The sequence below is a fragment of the Podarcis pityusensis genome, assembly GCF_964106645.2.
Source record: "Podarcis pityusensis genome assembly, chromosome: 2".
In the NCBI taxonomy this organism is placed as follows: Eukaryota; Metazoa; Chordata; class Lepidosauria; order Squamata; family Lacertidae; genus Podarcis; species Podarcis pityusensis.
Window position 1 is genome coordinate 7,922,197 of NC_138029.1, and position 20,198 is coordinate 7,942,394.

The 20,198-nt window shown below is 45.7% G+C and overlaps 1 protein-coding gene across 2 annotated transcripts; it reads left to right on the forward strand.

Annotated features, from left to right (window-relative positions):
• The first annotated feature begins 770 nt into the window (after positions 1-770).
• LOC308470945 (keratin, type II cytoskeletal 75-like) lies at positions 771-19,346 on the forward strand. 2 transcript variants are annotated; one of them, XM_080994684.1, is made up of 10 exons: positions 771-1,362; positions 2,206-2,885; positions 5,531-5,745; positions 6,443-6,503; positions 8,493-8,588; positions 8,727-8,891; positions 10,526-10,651; positions 13,332-13,552; positions 16,566-16,600; positions 18,907-19,346. In XM_080994684.1, the coding sequence occupies exons 2-10, from the start codon at positions 2,406-2,408 to the stop codon at positions 19,095-19,097; spliced, it is 1,590 nt and encodes a 529-aa protein (XP_080850810.1). In that variant the 5' UTR covers positions 771-1,362; positions 2,206-2,405; the 3' UTR covers positions 19,098-19,346. The 2 variants fall into 2 exon arrangements, with proteins under 2 accessions (XP_080850810.1, XP_080850809.1); XM_080994683.1 differs by having other exon boundaries at positions 771-2,885.
• The last annotated feature ends 852 nt before the right edge of the window (positions 19,347-20,198 follow it).

The window sequence follows — 20,198 nt, forward strand, 5'->3', positions numbered from 1 at the left end:
TCAGTATATCTTACGCAGATATTTAACATGGTTAATGAATGCAAGTGACCCTGCCCTAGAGCAGTGTTTCCCAAACTTGGGTCTCCAGCTGCTTTTGGACTACAATTCCCATCATCCCTGACCACTGGTCTTGCTAGCAAGGGATGATGGGAGTTGTAGTCCAAAAACAGCTGGAGACCCAAGTTTGGGAAACCCTGCCCTAGAGACACCAGAATACTACTGGCTGGGAACCGCGGAAGGGGAGAATGCTCTTGTGCTCAGGCCCTGCTTGAGGGTTTCCCCACAGGCATCTGGGTGGCCTATGTGAGAATAGGATGTTGAACTAAATGGGCCACTGGCCTGATCCAGCAGAACTCTTCTTATGTTCTTGCGACACTCAGTTGAATGTTGGTAAGTGGTGCTCCATGTTAGGATTCTTGCTCCGTGTTTGCAGTCATGGGATTGTTGTCTATCACATGACGGTGTATGTTTTCATTCCACAGTGTGGAAAGTGACGGAGACAGGATGTTTTGTGTTACTGTGTTCCGCGATGTAGGACTATTGTCCTTTGTTTCTTTCTCTCTTTGCTCTCTGATGAGAAAGAGGAAGGGGCTAAGGCAGAATGCTCCGAGTGTATTATATGTAAATACAGTGGTACCTCGGGTTACATACGCTTCAGGTTACATACGCTTCAGGTTACAGACTCTGCTAACCCAGAAATAGTACCTCGGGTTAAGAACTTTGCTTCAGGATGAGAACAGAAATCGTGCTCCGGTGGTATCAGTTGCTGTGATGTTCGGGCTGAAGAAAGCTTTTGAAGCTTCCGAACGACAGACCAGGAGGGAGAGAACTTGCCAGTTGGGCATGTGCCTCTGCCAGGGTCCTGCACGAGATTAAAGGTAAAGGGACCCCTGACAGTTAAGTCCAGTCGCGAATGACTCTGGGGTTGCGGCGCTCATCTCGCTTTACAAGCCGAGGGAGCCGGTGTTTGTCTGCAGACAGTTTTTCCGGTTCATGTGGCCATCATGACTAAGCCACTTCTGGCGAAACCAGAGCAGTGCACGGAAACACCGTTTACCTTCCCGCTGGAGTGGTACCTATTTATCTACTTACACTCTGACATGCTTTCGAACTGCTAGGTTGGCAGGAGCTGGGACCGAGCAATGAGAGCTCACCCCGTTGCAGGGATTCAAACTGCTGACCTTTTGATCGGCAAGCCCAAGGCTCAGTGGTTTAGACCACAGTGCTACACAAGAGTAGGACGATCCTAACATGGTTATGGGCCCAGGAATCGGGACCACAGACCCAGTGCCAGCAGAGGAAGGATCGGGGGCTGTACAGTTGTCTGGGTTCTACACAGACACTCTAATAAATAGGAATGGGGTAAGTGTCCCTCTTCTCACACATGCATTCATTGCCCAGGGATCCTTAGCATTTTAAAGGGGTTTGTTTTTTCCTTGGTAATCAGGTCATTCCCTCCCCCCCCCCAAAAAAAAACCCATAGCATTTGTAGCTGGAGGCCTGTCTGTGGCAGGAAGTCAATTTCAATATTTAACTTAGAAATCCACATGCCTCCCTTTCTGTATTTACAGATTGCCTTTCAGAATTGTCCCTCAAAGTGGATAATTAAATAATAATGCATGCAACGATGGCAGGGACGTAATGACACTTGTAATGTGGAATTAGCTATGGTAACTACGGATATATAACAGATGGACAATGGTAAAAGATGCAAGACATTTAATCTTAAATATGGAACCCATGGAGGGAGGGAAGTAGGTCCGAAGGTTCAAAATACCTTGTAATGTGGTCTTATTTTAATGTTTGAAATGGTTAAGTTAAAATGTATAAAATTGTGAAAAAATCAATAATATTCTTTTTTAAAAAGATAAATAATAATAACTTCTGAATGGAAGGGGGACGGGCAATATACTTCAGAAATTGTCAACCACTCCCATAAATTACCAATGAAGGAGGGATAGATTTACTTGACTGCAGTAAATAGTAGCAAGAAACTAAAGGGGGGGGGAATAAAAGCTTTCTGAATGTTTATAGCTGACAATTTAATACCTATGTTGGTCATGACTGACAAGGATGATGAAATATGGATTTCAACTAGAGGCAGATACTGTGTTAATTATATAGGGGTAGGCTTCTGGAGTTAAAATGTTTGCAAGGTGAACGTCTGATAATCTCAATGAAAGTCATTTTTTGCATTTCACCCAGACCCACTAGGTGTGGACATGTTATTTAGTGGGCTTCAAGAAAGGATGGGCTGGTGCCAGACTAACCAAGCCTGTGAATAGTTCGAATTTCTTTCATTTCACTTCTCCAACCAAGCCCAGCTCCTGAAAGCCATATAAAGGAAGATTTGGAGAGGATTTTGGACTGTTCATCTCTCTCTACGCCGCCACCTTTATGCCGCAATGAGTCGACAGCTGAATGCCAGAGCTCTGAATGGAGGGAGGAGGTTTAGTGCTGGTTCTGCAATTGTTTTCGGAGGGGGCAGGGTCAATGCCTCCTCTCCTAGCCGAAGAAGCGCCGGAGCAGCAAGTGGAATTGGTGGCATTTACAGTAGAAGCCTTTACAATCTGGGGGGTACTAAGCGCATCTCCCAGAGTGTGGTTCCTGGAGGTGCACATCGTGGAGGTGGATTTGGTAGCAATGCTGGGGTTAGTTTTGGTGGATTTCCTGGTGGTGGATGGGCCAATGGCAACTTTGGCAATGGAAGGAATGGCCCTGGGTTTCTTTCCCATCCTCCGGGGAGCATCCCAGAAGTCATCATTAACCAGAGCCTCCTGGCGCCACTTAACCTGGAAATTGATCCTGAGATCCAGAAAGTACGCAGGGAAGAAAGAGAGCAGATCAAGAACCTCAATGACAAATTTGCTTCCTTTATAGACAAGGTAGGATTTTTGAGCTCCTGTGTTAACTAACCGTTTCGTACTGTTGTTACATATTACTAAACTGTTACTAAATTCCTTTGTCAAACAGGAAATATTTAGCAGTACTCCAAATTGATATGCCTGTGATTATGTTAGTTCTTACATTTTTGAAATATATATAATTTATCTGCCTCTTCCCCCCTTCGTACAAATACTTTACGATTCTTATCTCACTTGTCACCACCTATGGACACACTGATGGTTATATAGGCATCTACTTTGGCCAATTATTATCTAAATCTGGGAATGGGTCAGCTTTCTTGGATTCTGCCTGTCTTTTTATTATGGCAAATTAAAATAAATGAAAAATAGACATTTTAGTAGAAACACTGAACCTTAATTCATAGAATGAGGACAGATGGATGATTTAATAAGACTGTCCTTTTTCAAATTTATTTGGAAATCTTCTAATGAAGCTTGATGATGTTAAGGAAATGGGCTCTTTTCAGTTAGCCAGTGTGGTGTAGTGGTTAAGAGCGGTGGATTCGTAATCTGGTGAACCGGGTTCGCTTCCCTGCTCCTCCACATGCAGCTGCTGGGTGACCTTGGGCCAGTCACACTTCTCTGAAGTCTCTCAGCCCCACTCACCTCACAGATTGTTTGTTGTGGGGGAGGAAGGGAAAGTGGAATGTTAGCTGCTTTGAGACTCCTTTGGGTAGTGATAAAGCGGGATATCAAATCCAAACTTTTCTTCTTCTTCTTTACATTTGTAAGAAGATCTTCTAACAATGTATTCTGGGTACAACCCCTGTTTCCATTTGAGCAAAAACATCATGTTGTAATATCATGGCATGATGCATTTGGGTTTAACTTACTTTTTTGGCAATTTTTAAGACCTGCTGTGACAGATAGAGAGACAGAGAGATAGAGAGATAGATATAGAATATTGAAAGGCAACTCCATAATGTAAAACCACTCCATAACACATATCTTGACAAGTCTTGTGGGAGCCCAACAAACTCTCAGCATTGTTCTTCCTGGGGGGGGGGGGGGGGAACGAGATGCAAAGCCCAAGGAGGTTAAATAAACAAAAGGTAGAGCAGCTTCTCGTTGTTCAGGAAGGATGTCTGAATCAAATTCCATACTCTAATATCTGTAAATTAAAATTCATAGTTTTCCATCTAAGCCAAAGGAAATTTACCTGGCTATTTTAGTGTAGGGGAACATGGGTTGCAAGCTACATAGTAAAGCAATCAGGTGATTTCTTCAATGTAGACTGGATGGGACACACAATACACCACAAGACTTCCTGTGATGCTGCTTCCTATGTGCTAGAGAAGAAATAAAATTGAAAAGAAAACAAATTTTCCTAATTTGATTCTCTTCCCCCAATTTGAAAGCTTTATGATTGCTTATGATGGCATGCATCTCCATCCAGCAAGTGATATCCATTTGCAGAAGTAGACATTTGTGTGTGCAGCCAGTCAATGGATATTAACATCTGGTTGCTCATGCATACTGCAGTGTTTATCCAAATCATATTGAACAGAGAGTGAGACCACTTTCATCCAAGGCCAGCAATTGTTTCTGCAACTACAGCTGAATCAGGACCAGGGTGTTTAGAAAACATCTTGTATGTACAGGATTTGGCAAGGAAAATAATAATAGAATGTTAAGCATTATCATGCAGACTTACCTTTTATTCAGGCAGTTATGCATCCAATGTCACAGTGTGGAGTGCTCTGTTAAGGGTTCCAGCCAGCGAGCCAGCCAGCCATGCCCTTTTCCAGGACTCCATTCCATTTCCTCTCCCTCCTCTCAGGAAGTTTTCCATGCCCTCCTTCAATAGCCAGCATTTTGTGGTCACTCAGCATACTGTCCTCAATGTGCTGCTTTGGATGTTCCCCTTTCCACGTGGTGTTCTGATTTTGTGTGTGTGTGCTTTTGCAAAATTGGGGTTCCCCCATGAGTGCAGATACTACCATCTACAGCATGGATGGAATTGTTTTGACTACATAAGGGTTACCTTTGCAATTACAGTGGTACCTCTGGTTACGTACTTAATTTGTTCCAGAGGTCTGTTCTTAACCTGAAGCACCACTTTAGCTAATGGGGCCTCCCGCTGCTGCCGTGCCATCGCTGCACAATTTCTGTTCTCATCCTGAAGCAAAGTTCTTAACCCCAGCCAATATTTCTGGGTTAGTGGAGTCTATAACCTGAAGCGTATGTAACCCGAGGTACCACTGTAATATCAGGAATAGCCAATATTGTGACCTCCAGTCAGATGTTGCTGTACCACAACTCCCACCATCCCCGACCATTGATTGTGCTGGATGGAACTTATGGGAGTTGTGGTCCAACAACTTCTGAAGGGCATCACATTGGCTACCCCTGATAGAGAGTGCCCTGTCCTTTAGAGTCGAAACCTGAATTCGAGCATTTTGGACTTCAAAATTTGCACTAAAATATTCAACAGTTCAGTTTCTTTTCTTTTATGTCATGTGACATTTTAGTACAATTGCTCTCCATGCTATGCCTGGAAGGGCTTAGAGCTGCAGTGCGACTACCCTTGGCCATTCCTATATGCATGTTGAAGCTGCTCACCAGTGCTCTGTTGGGTACTTGCAAAGACACTCAGCCTCCGTCTCAATCTGTTTGATCCTCAGGTTCGATTCCTCGAGCAGCAGAACAAAGTCCTAGAGACCAAATGGAACCTCCTGCAGCAGCAACCCATCTCCCATGCGAAGAGCAACATGGATTCCCTCTTTGAGGCCTACACCAACAGCCTGAGGAAACATCTAGACTCTCTAAAGGGTGAAAGAGGGAGGCTGGGTTCAGAACTGAAGAACATGCAGGATCTGGTGGAAGACTTTAAGCGCAGGTAGGTGAGGAAAGGCAAGGCCAACGCTCAGTTCTTCCCACCCGGAGTGCAATTCCCCAGTGATGGAGACGTACATTTTGAAGTTCAGGAGCTCATCATGACAACCTTCATAGCTACGATCCGAACAGCAGCTCTCAAATGCAGGCAGCTGTGTTATCCGTATCTTCACAGGCACTTCCCCTGCACCAAAGCAGCCGTGTGTAGCATAACACTAAATTTAATTAGGAACAACTGACAAGCCATAGATGTTAAAGAACAAATTCATCTGGTAAAGCACATTAGGCTTGAACCAAAGATCTTCAGCCCACTGAAATGCAACCTTTAGCTTTTAATTAGAAATGCAAACAGTCTTGCAAAAGTACCCAGCTTCTCCTTGACCATCCCCCTCATTCTCTGAGTCTCTAAGCTAATCAGTCACAAATAAACTAGCAATCCTCATCGGCACCACATTCACTTGCCAGTGCACGGTACTCTTTGCTCCTGTTTTGAGAAAGGTCTCCTATCATGGTTTACACATTTGATGGGAAGTGCCATTGTAGAATAGAAATTAGTAGAGCCCCTTACTCTCTATTTCACCTTGCCAGTGGCGTTTCCCCTAGTTTTGTGCCCCCCCTTTTTTACTTTAAACAGATATTGAACAGATTATGGCCGCAGATCCATCACAATCTTTGCTTTTGTTTTCGTTCACTCTCAAAAGGTACGAGGAAGAAATCAACAAGCGCACCACTGCTGAGAATGAATTTGTACTGCTAAAAAAGGCAAGTCTTGAAACGCACGCAAAGTGATGACACCCGTTATAAATCAGGGGTGAAATACCTCAGCCCTGAGGTCTGAATATAGCTCTGCCCAGGCCTCTTTCTGGCTCTGGGGAATCTTCCTACACAACCACACTCTCTCTCTCCTCATTGGCCTGGCTTCATAGCATCCGGGCCGAAATGTCCGTGAACTCTGATAATGACTCTTGTGTGCCAGGGTGAAGGCTAGAGGCTGCATGTGTGTGTGTGTGTGTGAGAGAGAGAGAGAGAGAGAGAGAGAGAAAGCCAGCCTTCTGTACAAATGTAAAATCTACCTTCCTTTCCCTGCCCACATGGGCCTCTGGTATCGGTCCCCTGGGGGGCTGCACAGAAAGGAATGTGGCCTTTGCTCTGAAAAAAGTTCTGCACACCTATTCCAAATGGAGGTAAATGAAGGGGTATGTGAGTGTGGAAATATGTAAATATACAGGCAACCTACCCATCAACTGTCTTGCTTTAAGCGGTACATCCTGGAATTATAGAAGCTTCTGATCAGATCCCATGATGTCCTGTTTTGGCTCACGCAAGAGTGCAGCCCTGAAAGATGTGCATTTGGGGGGCCACACTCTCACACAAGTCACATGACTCGTGCAGGAGCTGCTCTCCTGATTTTCCTCTGTGGCATGTTGGAGGGTGTGCAACTAGTGAATTTACAATCAAAGCAGTGCATGAGTTTTGTTAAATTAAAAACAAACAAATGAACACATATGTCTAGAATGAGCTCCATGTTTGAGTGGGCACTGGGGAAAAATAAAGCCCTCTGGTGTGCCTCCTCTGATGTTGATCTCTCCTGGTGGGCTTACCTGCTAGAGATTATGGTGGCAGCAGTGGCAGGCAACTGTAGCAGGACTGGTGGCAGAGGCAGCACAATAAGTCATCTGCCATGTAGATTTCCCACAGTGCTCTAGAATGATGCCACATTGGGGGTTTTATGAGTATCTGAAATGGTGGGTGACTTCCAAATCCACCATCATCTGTACTGGGCCCTGCCACAGCACTGGAGCCCTAGCAGCTGCTCAAGGATATCAGCTGCTGATGCCATCGTAGATAGATAGATAGATAGATAGATAGATAGATAGATGATAGATAGATAGATAGATGATAGATAGATAGATAGATAGATAGATAGATGATAGATACAAAGATAGATAGATGATAGCTAGATGGATAGATAGATGAGAGATAGATGATAGCTAGATGGATGATAGATAGATGATGACAGATAGATAGATAGATAGATAGATAGATAGATGATAAATAGATGATAAATAGATGATAGATAGATAGATGATAGATAGATGATAGATGATAGATAGATGATAGATAGATGATAGATAGATAGATGAGATAGATAGATAGATAGATAGATAGATAGATATAGATAGATAGATGATAGATAGATAGATAGATGATAGATAGATGATAGATAGATATAGATAGATAGATAGATAGATAGATGATAGATAGATAGATAGATGATAGATAGATAGATAGATAGATAGATAGATAGATAGATAGATAGATATAGATAGATGGTAGATAGATGCACAATCTCTTCCATTCAACATAGGATTTAAGTTTGGGAGAGTGGAGGGCACAAATCTGAGATCTATGATGGTAATTTCAGGGCTTTCAGCACTTCCAAAAAAATGAGGGCCTATGTTTGGAAGGTGGGATGCAACGTGTTTCCATTTTTACCTCCCTGCTCCAACTGGATTCACCTTTTTTTTTTGGCAGAGGGAGGTGTGTTTTCAGTGTTCTTCCCCTGCAGGCCCAGGACCTTGCATTGCAGATTTGAAAGGACCCTAGAGTAAAGGAGGAATGCCCCATAGTCTGTGATTTACTCCCTGCAGTTTCATCAAATGCTTAACTTGGGCTATACCTCTACTGCTGTGTGTTCATTTGACTGGTCCTTAACCCTTTATGATCTTCAATGTAATTTCCCCCTCCCAGGATGTAGATGCGGCCTACATGAACAAGGTGGAGCTGGAGACCAGGGTGGCTTCTCTGACAGATGAACTCAACTTCTTGAGATCCCTGTATGAAGTGGTGAGGATACTTTGTGCTCTCCTAAGGACCACCTGAGATTCCCTGCATGAAATAAACTGATTGCAAACATTCCTACCCTTATCTGGATTCCATAGAGCAATGGCTACCCAATGATTAAGATTTTTGTGTGACTTACAGGAGCTATCACAGATGCAAGGGCAGCTAAGTGACACCAGCATCATCCTCTCAATGGACAACAACCGTGACCTGGACCTGGACAGCATCATTGCAGAAGTCAAAGCTCAGTATGAAGATATGGCCAACAGGAGCCGAGCAGAAGCAGATGCCATGTACCAAAGCAAGGTGTGTACATCTGGCTTGGGCAAGTAACATGACAAGCGATGCAAAATGTGGCCGTTAAAATGCCACTCGAATCCATATGAAACTTGACAAATTCATCAGAAGAAATTTGGACACCTGGAGCAGATTGAAGCTATCCTTTTTAGGAAGGATCTCTATAATAAAAATGAATGTGCTCCCCAAACTATTGTTTCTCTTTCAATCGATCCCGATACTGGGTGGGACGGACTGTCTCAGGGAATGGCAATGATATATTTCAAAATTCATCTGGCAGGGGAAGAGACCCAGAACAAAACAGCTAGACTTAATTGATATTAAGGACAGAGAAGGCTTCTCACCGCCAGATATAAGTCTGTACTATGAGGCGGTCTGTTTCACCTGGTTGAGGGATTGGTGTTCAATGGGGAACCCAGACTTATTAGATCTTGAAGGATTTAATATCAGGTATGGTTGGAATGCGTACCTGATCTATGGAAAGTACATAAGGACTTTACCAATCATATTATCATAAAATCCTTATTTAAAGTCTGGGAGAAATACAGAGACCTTCTAGAACAGAAGATGCCATGGTGGATCTCACCAATTGAGGCAGTGGCTGTAAGGAGGAAAAGAGTGCAAGTGGAAAGTGGCCCGCCTACTGAACATTGCTTAAAGAAACTTGACAAATTCAAAATAGGAGAGTTAATGAGAATTTCCCACCTAAAAATAATTCCCGCAGTTAGAGCACTGTAAAGGTAAAGGGACCCCTGACCGTTAGGTCCAGTTGCAAACAACTCTGGGGTTGCGGCGCTCATCTCGCTTTATTGGCCGAGGGAGCCGGCATACAGCTTCCGGGTCATGTGGCCAGCATGACTAAGCTGCTTCTGTCAAACCAGAGCAGTGCACGGAAATGTCTTTTACCTTCCCGCCGGAGCGGTACCTATTTATCTACTTGCACTTGATGTGCTTTCGAACTGCTAGGTTGGCAGGAGCTGGGACAGAGCAACGGGAGCTCACCCCATCACGGGGATTCGAACCGCCAACCTTCTGATTGGCAAGCCCTAGGCTCATGCTTTCTTGTTGCAAAGAAGAGCTCAAAACAATAAAAATCTATTGACTTGCTTCTAAAAAAAATATCTAGCCCACTCTTGTCTACTCTGGCTGGCTGCTATGGCTCCTCAAGGTCTTGGGCAGAGAGAGGGAGAGGGCTTTCTCATCACATGTCCCTTGATCCTATTGACTGGAGGTGCCCAGGGACCTCCTGTATGTAAACACATGCTTTGCCACTGAGCTAAGATCCTTCTTGTCTGGGAATTTCTGCATTCAAAAGCAACACTCAAGATTCGGAAGGTTTTTTGTTTTATTGCTTCTTGCTTTTGCAGTTGTATGCTGAAATATGCCATTGAACTAATGGATGGAATTCAACTTAGTGCTAGGTGGGGTATTCACTTGTGGATCAAGGTCTGCTTGTGCAATGAGACAAACCCACTCTACTCCACCTGCATGCCCCCTAAACCTGTTTTGGGGGCATAGTGCTTCCCTCCAACTCCTCTTTCACCTTCAGCCACTGGTAGCTACAGGCAGCTGCAACTGGTGATGGATTTGGCCTAAGACTGGCTGCTGCTGCTGCTACACTTTATGATGTCAATTAAAATCAGTTTCAGGAACTTCAGCTCACAGCGAGGAAACATGACGATGCCTTGAAAAATTCCAAGATGGAGATTTCTGAGTTGAATCGACTCATCCACAGACTAAGATCAGAAACGGAAAGTGTGAAGAAACAAGTAAGATGCACATTGCTTTAGCAGATATGCATAGCAAAGGTTGTTTGTTTGCATCCAGTGATTGCTCTGCCGCAGAGGTTCTCCATAAGTTGTTGGAATTCAGTTCCTATCAGCCTCAGCTAGCAAAATCAGAGGTCATGGATGATGCGAGTTGTAGTCCAATAACGTTTGGAGAGCCACATGGTTCTCATCCATGGTCTAATAATGTTACAGTGAATAGTGCACATTGCAGTGGTTTGGGAAAAGACTTTTAATGGAGTGAATGTATTGTTAGCTAATTAAGAATTTAATAGCAGTAATGCTTTCTGGAAAACAAGTCAATCCAGCACTAATTAGCTCCAGCAGTTTTACTATGGTTTTGCAATATTTGGTGTGAGTTTATATACACTCAGGGTGGGGAAACTGTGGCTTTCCAGATTCTGTTGGACTCCAACTCCCATCAGCTCCAGACAGCCTGGCCGATGGTCAATGATGATGGGAGTTGTAGTTCATCAAGATTTGAAGTGCCACAGGTTCCCCACCTGTGATATTCACCCTGCTTTCAGGATGTTTTAGCATCACCTTGTGAAGAAATGATCTTGAGTTAAGCCCAAGGCTGGCAATAATATTTATGTTTGATTCTACAAATATGCCTTGAATCCATTTCAACTAAATAATTCAGTTCCTGGTTTATAAATATTTTTGCTGATTTCACAACACAGTATGATTCTCTCATTTACCTGTTTGGCATTCCATAAATACAGGTGTGTCACGAATCCTTTAAATTATGACTGCTACAAACTTCAAAATGTAAATACGGATTTTTGAGTTGTGAACATTTTTTTTTTTTTTAGTTTTCTTTCAAAAAGATGTATTCTGGTCTGATAATCTGTAACATGCTATGCCTCAATAAGTGCAGGAAATAATTTTACCTTTGAAAAAATTGGGGGCTAAATCAGGAATAGGCAAATCATTCCTGTTAGTCATTCTGGCTGGGGCTGTTGGGACCTGGAGTCCAACATCATCTAGAACAGGGGTAGGCAACCTAAGGCCCATGGGCCGGATGCGGCCCAATCGCCTTCTCAATCCAGCCCGCGGACAGTCCAGGAATCAGCATGTTTTTACATGAGTAGAATGTGTCCTTTTATTTAAAATGCATCTCTGGGTTACTTGTGGGGCATAGGAATTTGTGTGTCCCCCCCCAATATAGTCTGGCCCACCACATGGTCTGAGGCATAGCTGTCAACTGTCCCTTATTTGGCAGGAAACTCCCTTATCCCAGCGCCGTGTCCCGCTGCTGTCCCTTATTGATGATGTCCCTTAAATTTCCCGGGTTTCAAAGGAAGCAGCTCCTCTCCCTCCCTCCCTGCTGGCCAGGGAGGAGGGAGGCTCCAACTGGGTTGCTTGGCTGTGTTGCTCACCCAATAAGGAGTATAAGAACGACTGGGGGGTGGAGCTTGCATGCCTTGTGCTGATCAAATCGGCCTCGTTGCCTGGGGATTCGCCTTTGCTCAGAGCTTCCCAGCAGAGAGGTGACAGTGGTTTTCCTTGCTGCATCCCCTTTGCTGGGTTGCTGAGCTGTGAGAACCACCGCTTGAGGCTTTGTTTGGCTGATGGCTGGGCTTTCTGCTTTTGGCTCAGAGGGGCTCAGAAGCTGAACATACTTGTGCCCGGAAAATCCCTTATTTTGGCTGCTGATCCCTTATTTTCGAGGCTGCTGATCCCTTATTTTCAAATCTGTAAGTTGACAGCTATGTTCTGAGGGACGGTGGACCGGCTCACGGCTGAAAAAGGTTGCTGACCCCTGATTTAGAAGGCACCAAATTTCATGCACTACAATGATTCCTAAGATGTTTTTGACTTACTGCATAGCTACATCTGATAGTTAAGGGCAAAAAATGGACTCCAGTAATCCAAATGAATGAAGCGTTCATTTAGAGGCAGAAAGAAGCATTTGAAACATTCAAAGCACTGTCACTTGTGGTGTAAATTCTTAAAGCCCCAATTCTTAAATTTATGGGTAGACCTTTTGTCAAGACGTTTGCTAACTTGTACTTGACAATGAAATGGAGATTGTGACTGTGTAAGAACTTTTGCCTTTGGCTGTTTTATTTCAATTTGTTAGAAAGCTGTGCGCTATGTTCTTAAGAGGGATGCGGGTGGTGCTGTGGGTTAAACCACAGAGCCTAGGACTTGCTGATCAGAAGGTTGGCGGTTTGAATCCCAGTAACGGGGTGAGCTCCCGTTGCTTGGTCCCTGCTCCTGCCAACCTAGAAGTTCGAAAGCACATCAAAGTGCAAATAGATAAATAGGTACCACTCCGGCAGGAAGGCAAGCGGCGTTTCCGTGCGCTGCTCTAGTTTGCCAGAAGTGGCTTAGTCATGCTGGCCACATGACCCGGAAGCTCTCCGCCAGCTCCCTCAGCCAATAAAGTGAGATGAGCACCGCAACCCCAGAGTCGGTCACGACTGGACCTAATGGTCAGGGGTCCCTTTACCTTTATGTTCTTAAGTTAGTGTTCTTATGGTAATTCTTGTATCAGTTTGAGACTGTACTGGGCATATGGAAAATTTCTGAAAATAAGAAATAATAATTAAAATGGCTAATGCTTGCCCTGAAAAAAAGCTCCCCAAAAGAAGCTCTGGTTATATGGGCTGATTTCTATGTGAGCTGATTTCTGTTCTTTGCGTTTTCTCCATAGTGTGTCCATCTTCAGTCATCTATTGCTGAAGCTGAAGAACGTGGAGAGATAGCCCTCAAAGATGCAAGGGAAAAGCTGTTGGAACTGGAGAATGCCATGCAGAAGGCTAAGGAGGAGCTGGCCCGCCTTTTGCGTGATTATCAGGAACTTTTGAATATTAAGCTAGCCTTGGATATTGAGATTGCCACCTACAGGACCCTCCTGGAAGGAGAAGAATGGAGGTGGGTGTGATGAAAACCAATGGCATGGCTGACAGGCTGTCCACACGAGGACTAGTTGCGTGGCGAGTTCTTGCCTCCCCCCTCAGAAATAACGACACGAGACACAAGAATTCGGGTTAATGGGTCAAATTAGGCCACAACTTTATTGATTACAGGAATTGAGCGGTATTGGCTTAGGCACTGGTCCTAACAACTATCCGGCTTCAGCCCGCTTGCTAGAAGACCGGTAAGGGTTAACCACCAGTAGGGGGAGTCCTGCTGAGGCACGTCAACTAGGAGCTCCCCCCGGAGTTACCGCTTGGGGCGTGCCGTGGGCCCACACCTCCATAGGCTTAGGACAAGGCCACGCCCCCCGGAATCCTTTACTGGACTACCATTTTGTTTTGGGGGAAGGTGATGGCGCTTCCTTCCCTCTTCATCTGCATAACAATAGAGCAATACCCTTACCAATGCCTAACCGCCAATACCGGGGAGTTGTGACGGTTTGCTACGAGGTAGGCGAAAACCACGTGGCTGGTGCCAATCTGCCAACTGGAAAAATTCCTACCAGGCCCCTTGACGGCGACCAACCAAAGTCCATAGCAACGTCAGGGAGCCTAGCCTAACAGGTGGAAGGGAAGGGGAAAACCTGGCTAGCTGCAGCGCGGAAAAAAGGAAGAGCCTTGGCCACGCCAGACCTAAATGTAGCGTGGCCACGCCCCCCCGGGCCAGCCAATTGGCTGGCCCGGGGATGACGCGTCCGAGGATTCCCTGATATCGCGGGGGCGGAAGGCAGCCCCCGCGAGTGTGGGGAGGGGCGTGAAGCCCGCAATCCCACCTCCTCCCTAGCTCGGAAGTGGCTTTGTTTCCATACTCACCATTTTCTCTGGCATTGATGTGTTTTACTCCTCAATTTATTCTTGAGAATCCAGGAACTGATCTCAAAAGGTTCTGTTCTCATTTACCCTGTTGCCCTGTCTACTTCAAATGTTGATTTGTTCTGTTGTTGTTGTTGTTTAAATCCCATCACAATCTTCTGAGATCAGAACACTGGACTCAGCTATACAGTACAGCTGCAAATAAAACCTTTTAAGTGCAATATACAAGGTGACACTGGATGGCGATGGTGAGCCTTATGGAAAATTCAATGTATTTTTTAAAAGGCTTTAAAAAAGCATTTCCAGAACATTTTTAATATGTGATTAGATTCCACCACCATTGTCTCATGTAATGACAAGCAATCTTATATTGTTAATGCTGCCTCTACATCCCCCATCTTCATCCTCCTGTACAGTCAGTGTTGGAGCAATAATAATAATAATAGCAATAATAATAAATAAGCCTGGGTGATACTAACAAGCTTCTAGCTAGTTTGATGAAGCTCAGTGCTATAGGGACAGGGGAAGCCAGTTTTGCCAGCAAATCCTGAAGAGGGCACATGATCAGTTTCATTCAGTGCTGCTTGAAAAAATAATGGGAAATGTTGCTTTCCCCTTTATATAAAGACTAGATAATGCAATCACCCAGTGAACAGTGGCAGTACTAGTATAGCACTAATGCTTGTTTGTTGGTTTGTTTGTTTTAAAAAAGTTGCCTTGCAGTATTCACTGTATGTGAATACAATCTACACAATGTAAGTAGATTATCAAGCAATTTGCTTTACTAACAATAATGCTAGCAAGTAAAAATGAATTCAGTCTAGCAATGCTCATATTCAGAATGGGAATCCTGTGGTCCTCCGTGTGTTGATGGTCTACAGTTCTCATCATCCGTGATTGTAGGTCATGCTGGCTGGGAGTTTGATTCTGACAATGTCTGGAGGGCCATGGGATCCTCATCCCTGTACAGAGGTGATGCTTTGCCACATTTATGAGCCATGAGCAATAACAGATAACAACAGCAAGGCTGCAATCCTATACTGTACTTACATTCTCAATGGCAGGAATGTACTCGAATGTTGCAGAAATCGAGTTTTCATTCACACTTTAGCCAAATTTCATTGACAAAGAGCATCAGCAACTGCTGCCGAATCGATACTGCACTCTGAGCCATTTTCGCTATTTATCAGAACCTATTCCTGCAATTGTTCAAAAGCACATCAAAGTGCAAGTAGATAAATAGGTACCGCTCCAGCGGGAAGGTAAACGGCGTTTCCATGCGCTGCTCTGGTTCACCAGAAGTGGCTTAGTCATGCTGGCCACATGACCCGGAACCTGTACGCCGTCTCCCTCGGCCAATAAAATGAGACGAGCGCCGCAACCCCAGAGTCGGTCACGACTGGACCTTATGATCAGGGGTCCCTTTACCTTTATTCCTGCAATTGCTGCAGAAAGAATGAGTTTGACTGCATTTTAGCAAATGCAGTGACTCAAATTGCACCACCAATTTCTGTGTCAACTCTGTTTTCCCCATTGAAGCGCATTTATAAAATTTATCTTAAACAACAACGAACAGCAACTGGCAGATTTAAACTTTTCAAGCTGAGAGAGACAACCAGTCTTTCATGGAGAAGAAAGCAAGTTGCAGGCAGGTGTAATTACTGAGAGAAGTGCAAGGTGGGATTTTTGTTTTGTTTTGCTGGGAACAAAGACACCACAAGCCTGGGGGGCACAATAGCGTCCCTGCAGGCCAGAATAATTAACATGCTGTTAATGTTAGCTGTGCCATCAGTTGCAACTGACATTTCAAGAAACAAAGAGACAATTGAAATCAATTTTGCAATGGACAATTTCAGGTTGATTTACAAGGCATTTTGTTAGCTGAATGATTTTATGAGACACTTTTGGGCAAGGTAATTTCAGCAGCCAACAAACACCCAAATACCAGTGAGTATCCCTGCTCAACAGTAAGATCCATTGAACCCTGTATACTCTTACTTGGGAGTAAGTCCTACTGAATTCAGTGGGGCTTAGCTTGGAGTAGACCTGAAAGGGTGCATGATGCAATAGTATCTGCAGACTAGCTTGAGAAGAAGGAGGATGTGGAATACGGAATTGCTCACTTTTTTCTTTTTTCTTTTTCTTTCCCCAAACAGGATGTCTGGAGAATATGGCAGTGCTGTAAACATATGTAAGTAGCCAAAGATTTTGTGCTGGCATTCTGGGTTTGCAACGACAGCATATTTCTGAAGCACCTGGGCCAGATTCAAGTACCCCATTCCACTGGAAGCCAGAGCAAGGACTGTCACTGGTGCAGTGAAGCTTTCCCTCTCTCCTCTCTCAGCGCCTCACCAAATCCACTCTCCAGATGCAGGAGACGCCCAGTACAGCATGTGGGGGCAGGAGGAAGGATATTCCCTTATACAGTGGTACCTCGGGTTACATACGCTTCAGGTTACAGACTCCGCTAACCCAGAAATATTGCTTCAGGTTAAGAACTTTGCTTCAAAATGAGAACAGAAATCGTGCTCCAGTGGCACAGCAGCAGGAGGAGGCCCCATTAGCTAAAGTGGTGCTTCAGGTTAAGAACGGACCTCCGGAACGAATTACCGTATTTTTCGTCCTATAGGGCGCACTGGCCCATAGGACGCACCTAGGTTTTTTTGGGGGGGGGATTTTTTTTAAAAAAGTATTTTCCCCCACCAGCCGCGGGGCTGGGGCTGGGGAAGCCCGAGCTTCCCCCGACCACAGCCCCCAGAACAGGCTGCCGCCCGCAAGCCTTGCGCTCCTGCCGGGACCTCCCGCCGGGCGCGCAAGGTTTGCGGACATCTGCCCGAAGCACGGGGCGTGCTCTGCAGCGCCCCCATGCTTCGAGCAGCAGGCTGCCGCCCCAAGCCTTGCGCGCCTGCTGGGACTTCCCGCCGGGCGCGCAAGGCTTGTGGACATCTGCCCGAAGCACGGGGCGTGCTCCGCAGCGCGCCCTGTGCTTCGGGCTGCCTCCTGCCGCTCGCAAGCCTTGGGAGCCTGGCGGGCACACCCGCCGGGCTCCCAAGGCTTGCGGATAGCTTCCTGAAGCCTGGAGAACAAGAGGGGTCGATGCACACCGACGCCTCTCGCTCTCCAGGCTTCAGCGAAAGCCTGCATTCGCCCCATAGGACACACACACATTTCCCCTTCATTTTTGGAGGGGAAAAAGTGCGTCCTATAGGGCAAAAAATACGGTAAGTACCGTATTTCTCACTCTATAGGATGCACCGGACCATAGGACGCACCGGACCATAGGAGGGGGAGAACAGGAAAAAAATAATTCTCCCCCTCTCTGCTCAGCACCCCTTCAGCGAAGTGGCAGGAGAAACGGAGCCCCTTCCATTTCTCCCCCCGCTTCGCTGAAGGGGCGCTGTGCAGATCTCCCTCTCCGCTGAAGCCAGGAGAGTCTTGCTCTCCCGGCTTCAGCAAAAGGAACCTGAAGCCTTCGGAGTGCAGCGCGAGGTCCCACTGTGCTCCAAAGGCTTCAGGCGGCTATCCCTGAAGCCTGGAGAGCGAGAGGGGGCGGTGCGCACCTACCCCTCTCGCTCTCCAGGCTTCAGTGAAAGCAATGCGAAGCCTCCAGAGCACGGAGAGAGTGCTCCCTCTGCGCTTTGGAGGCTTCGCATTGCTATCGCTGAAACCAAGGAGCCTGCATTCGCTCCATAGGACACACACACACACACTTCCCCTCATTTTTTGGAGGGGAAAAAGTGCGTCCTATAGAGCAAAAAATACGGTACTTAACCCGAGGTACCACTGTACTGCATCAGACCATTGGTCCATTAGCTCAGCACTGTCTACTCTGACTGGCAGTAGCTCTCTGGGGTTTCAGGCAGAAATCCTTTTACCTGCTCTACCTGGGGATACCTGAGGTTGCAGCTGGGACCTTCTGCTTGCAAAGTAGTTGCTGTACCACCGAGCTACGAACCTTCCCTAAGTTATAGCCCCTAATGAATAAGGATTCAGATTGTTTGCACATTAAATGTTCCGAATATTCCCAAAGCTTTTAAGTGTGAATATCATATACCAACAGGGAACTCATTCTCCTAAAGTGGACCCTTAATTTGCTGAAGTACTTTTTTAAAAAAGCAGGAGGACAAGACCGAAAACAACTCAGTAGGGACTGAACATCCTCAGATGGTGTAGAATAGTGACTGTTAGGAGAAAAATGGAAAAAAACTGGATGACGGGAGGTGGGTGAGATGGAATTTCTTAGAAAAGGACCCGGCTGGCTGGCTGGCTAGCTAGCTGCTGGATTTCAGAAAAAAAGGAACTCCTCTCTACAATGTTTTGATGCATGGGAAATTTGTATTATGCCAAATTGTATCATATCCTGTACAGGCTTAACTGAATGAGTGTCTCACTTGGGAATCTCTCTAAAATTAGTGTGCCGCAATTAAAATGATCTTCTTCTTCTTCTTCTTCTTCTTCTTCTTCTTCTTCTTCTTCTTCATCTTCTTCTTCCTGAAGCTGTAGTTAGCAACAGCGGCATGGCAGGAGGAAATGGACTGAGCCGCAGAGAAGGACTCAGCATCAGAAGCGGTTCAAGTTCTGGAAGTGGCAGGGGCGTCGTGGGATATGGCTCTGGAGGTGGCGGAAGTTGCTCCGGCCTGAAAATCATATCAACAACCTCTACGAGCAAAAGGACAACCATCAGATGAACCATAATCATAATGTACTGAAGGACCAAACTGACCACTTGCAAAGCCTAGAGGCTGTCAACACTAAATATCTGCTGTGAAGAAACTTACCCTTTGTGTGCAACAACTCTTTTTCATGGCTTCAGAATGGGGTTGGGAAACCTGTGGCACTCCACATGTTGCTAGACTATATCTCTCAGCAACCTTAGCCACTGACCATGTTGGCTGGCGCTGATATATATAAAATCTCCTACAAGCATTTAACTTTAACTGCTATGGCTCCCCACTCCTCCAAATCCTAAGAGCAGCACAATGCTGAGAAGCCTCTAGGTTAGGCTTCGGTAACCAACCTTGCACAAGGAACTAAAATTCCCAGGGTTCCCTTCAAAGGGGGTGACAGTTAATTCAATACAGTGATACCTCTGGTTATGGGCTTGATTCATTCCTGGGTGCTGTTCGCACCCTGAAAAGTCCACAACTAGAGTGCCGCTTCTGCGCATGCGGGCGGCGTGATAGAGCGCTTCTGTGCACATGCGAGGTGCGCAGAGTGCTTCTGCACATGCGTGCATGGCGAAACCCGGAAGTATACACTTCTGGGTTTGCCGCGTTCATATCCTGAAAAAATGCAACCAGAGAATGATGTAACAGGAGGTAAAAGTAAAGGGACCCCTGACCATTAGGTCCAGTTGTGGCCGACTCTGGGGTTGCGGCGCTCATCTCGCTTTATTGGCCGAGGGAGCCGGCGTACAGCTTCTGGGTCATGTGGCCAGCATGACTAAGCCGCTTCTGGCGAACCAGAGCAGCGCACGGAAACACCGTTTACCTTCCCGCTGGAGCAGTACCTATTTATCTACTTGCACTTTGACGTGCTTTCGAACTGCTAGGTTGGCAGGAGCAGGGACCAAGCAACGGGAGCTCACCCCGTCGCGGGGATTCGAACTGCCGACCTTCTGATCGGCAAGTCCTAGGCTCTGTGGTTTAACCCACAGCGCCCTCATAACAAGAGGTACAACTGTATAAATCTGTGGTGTGCTGGGATAGTAATATGCTGCCAATATTATTCTGCACTGTTGCTTGCTTTGTGTTGCAAAAAATGGTTTGTGACACAGCAGCTCAGAATGG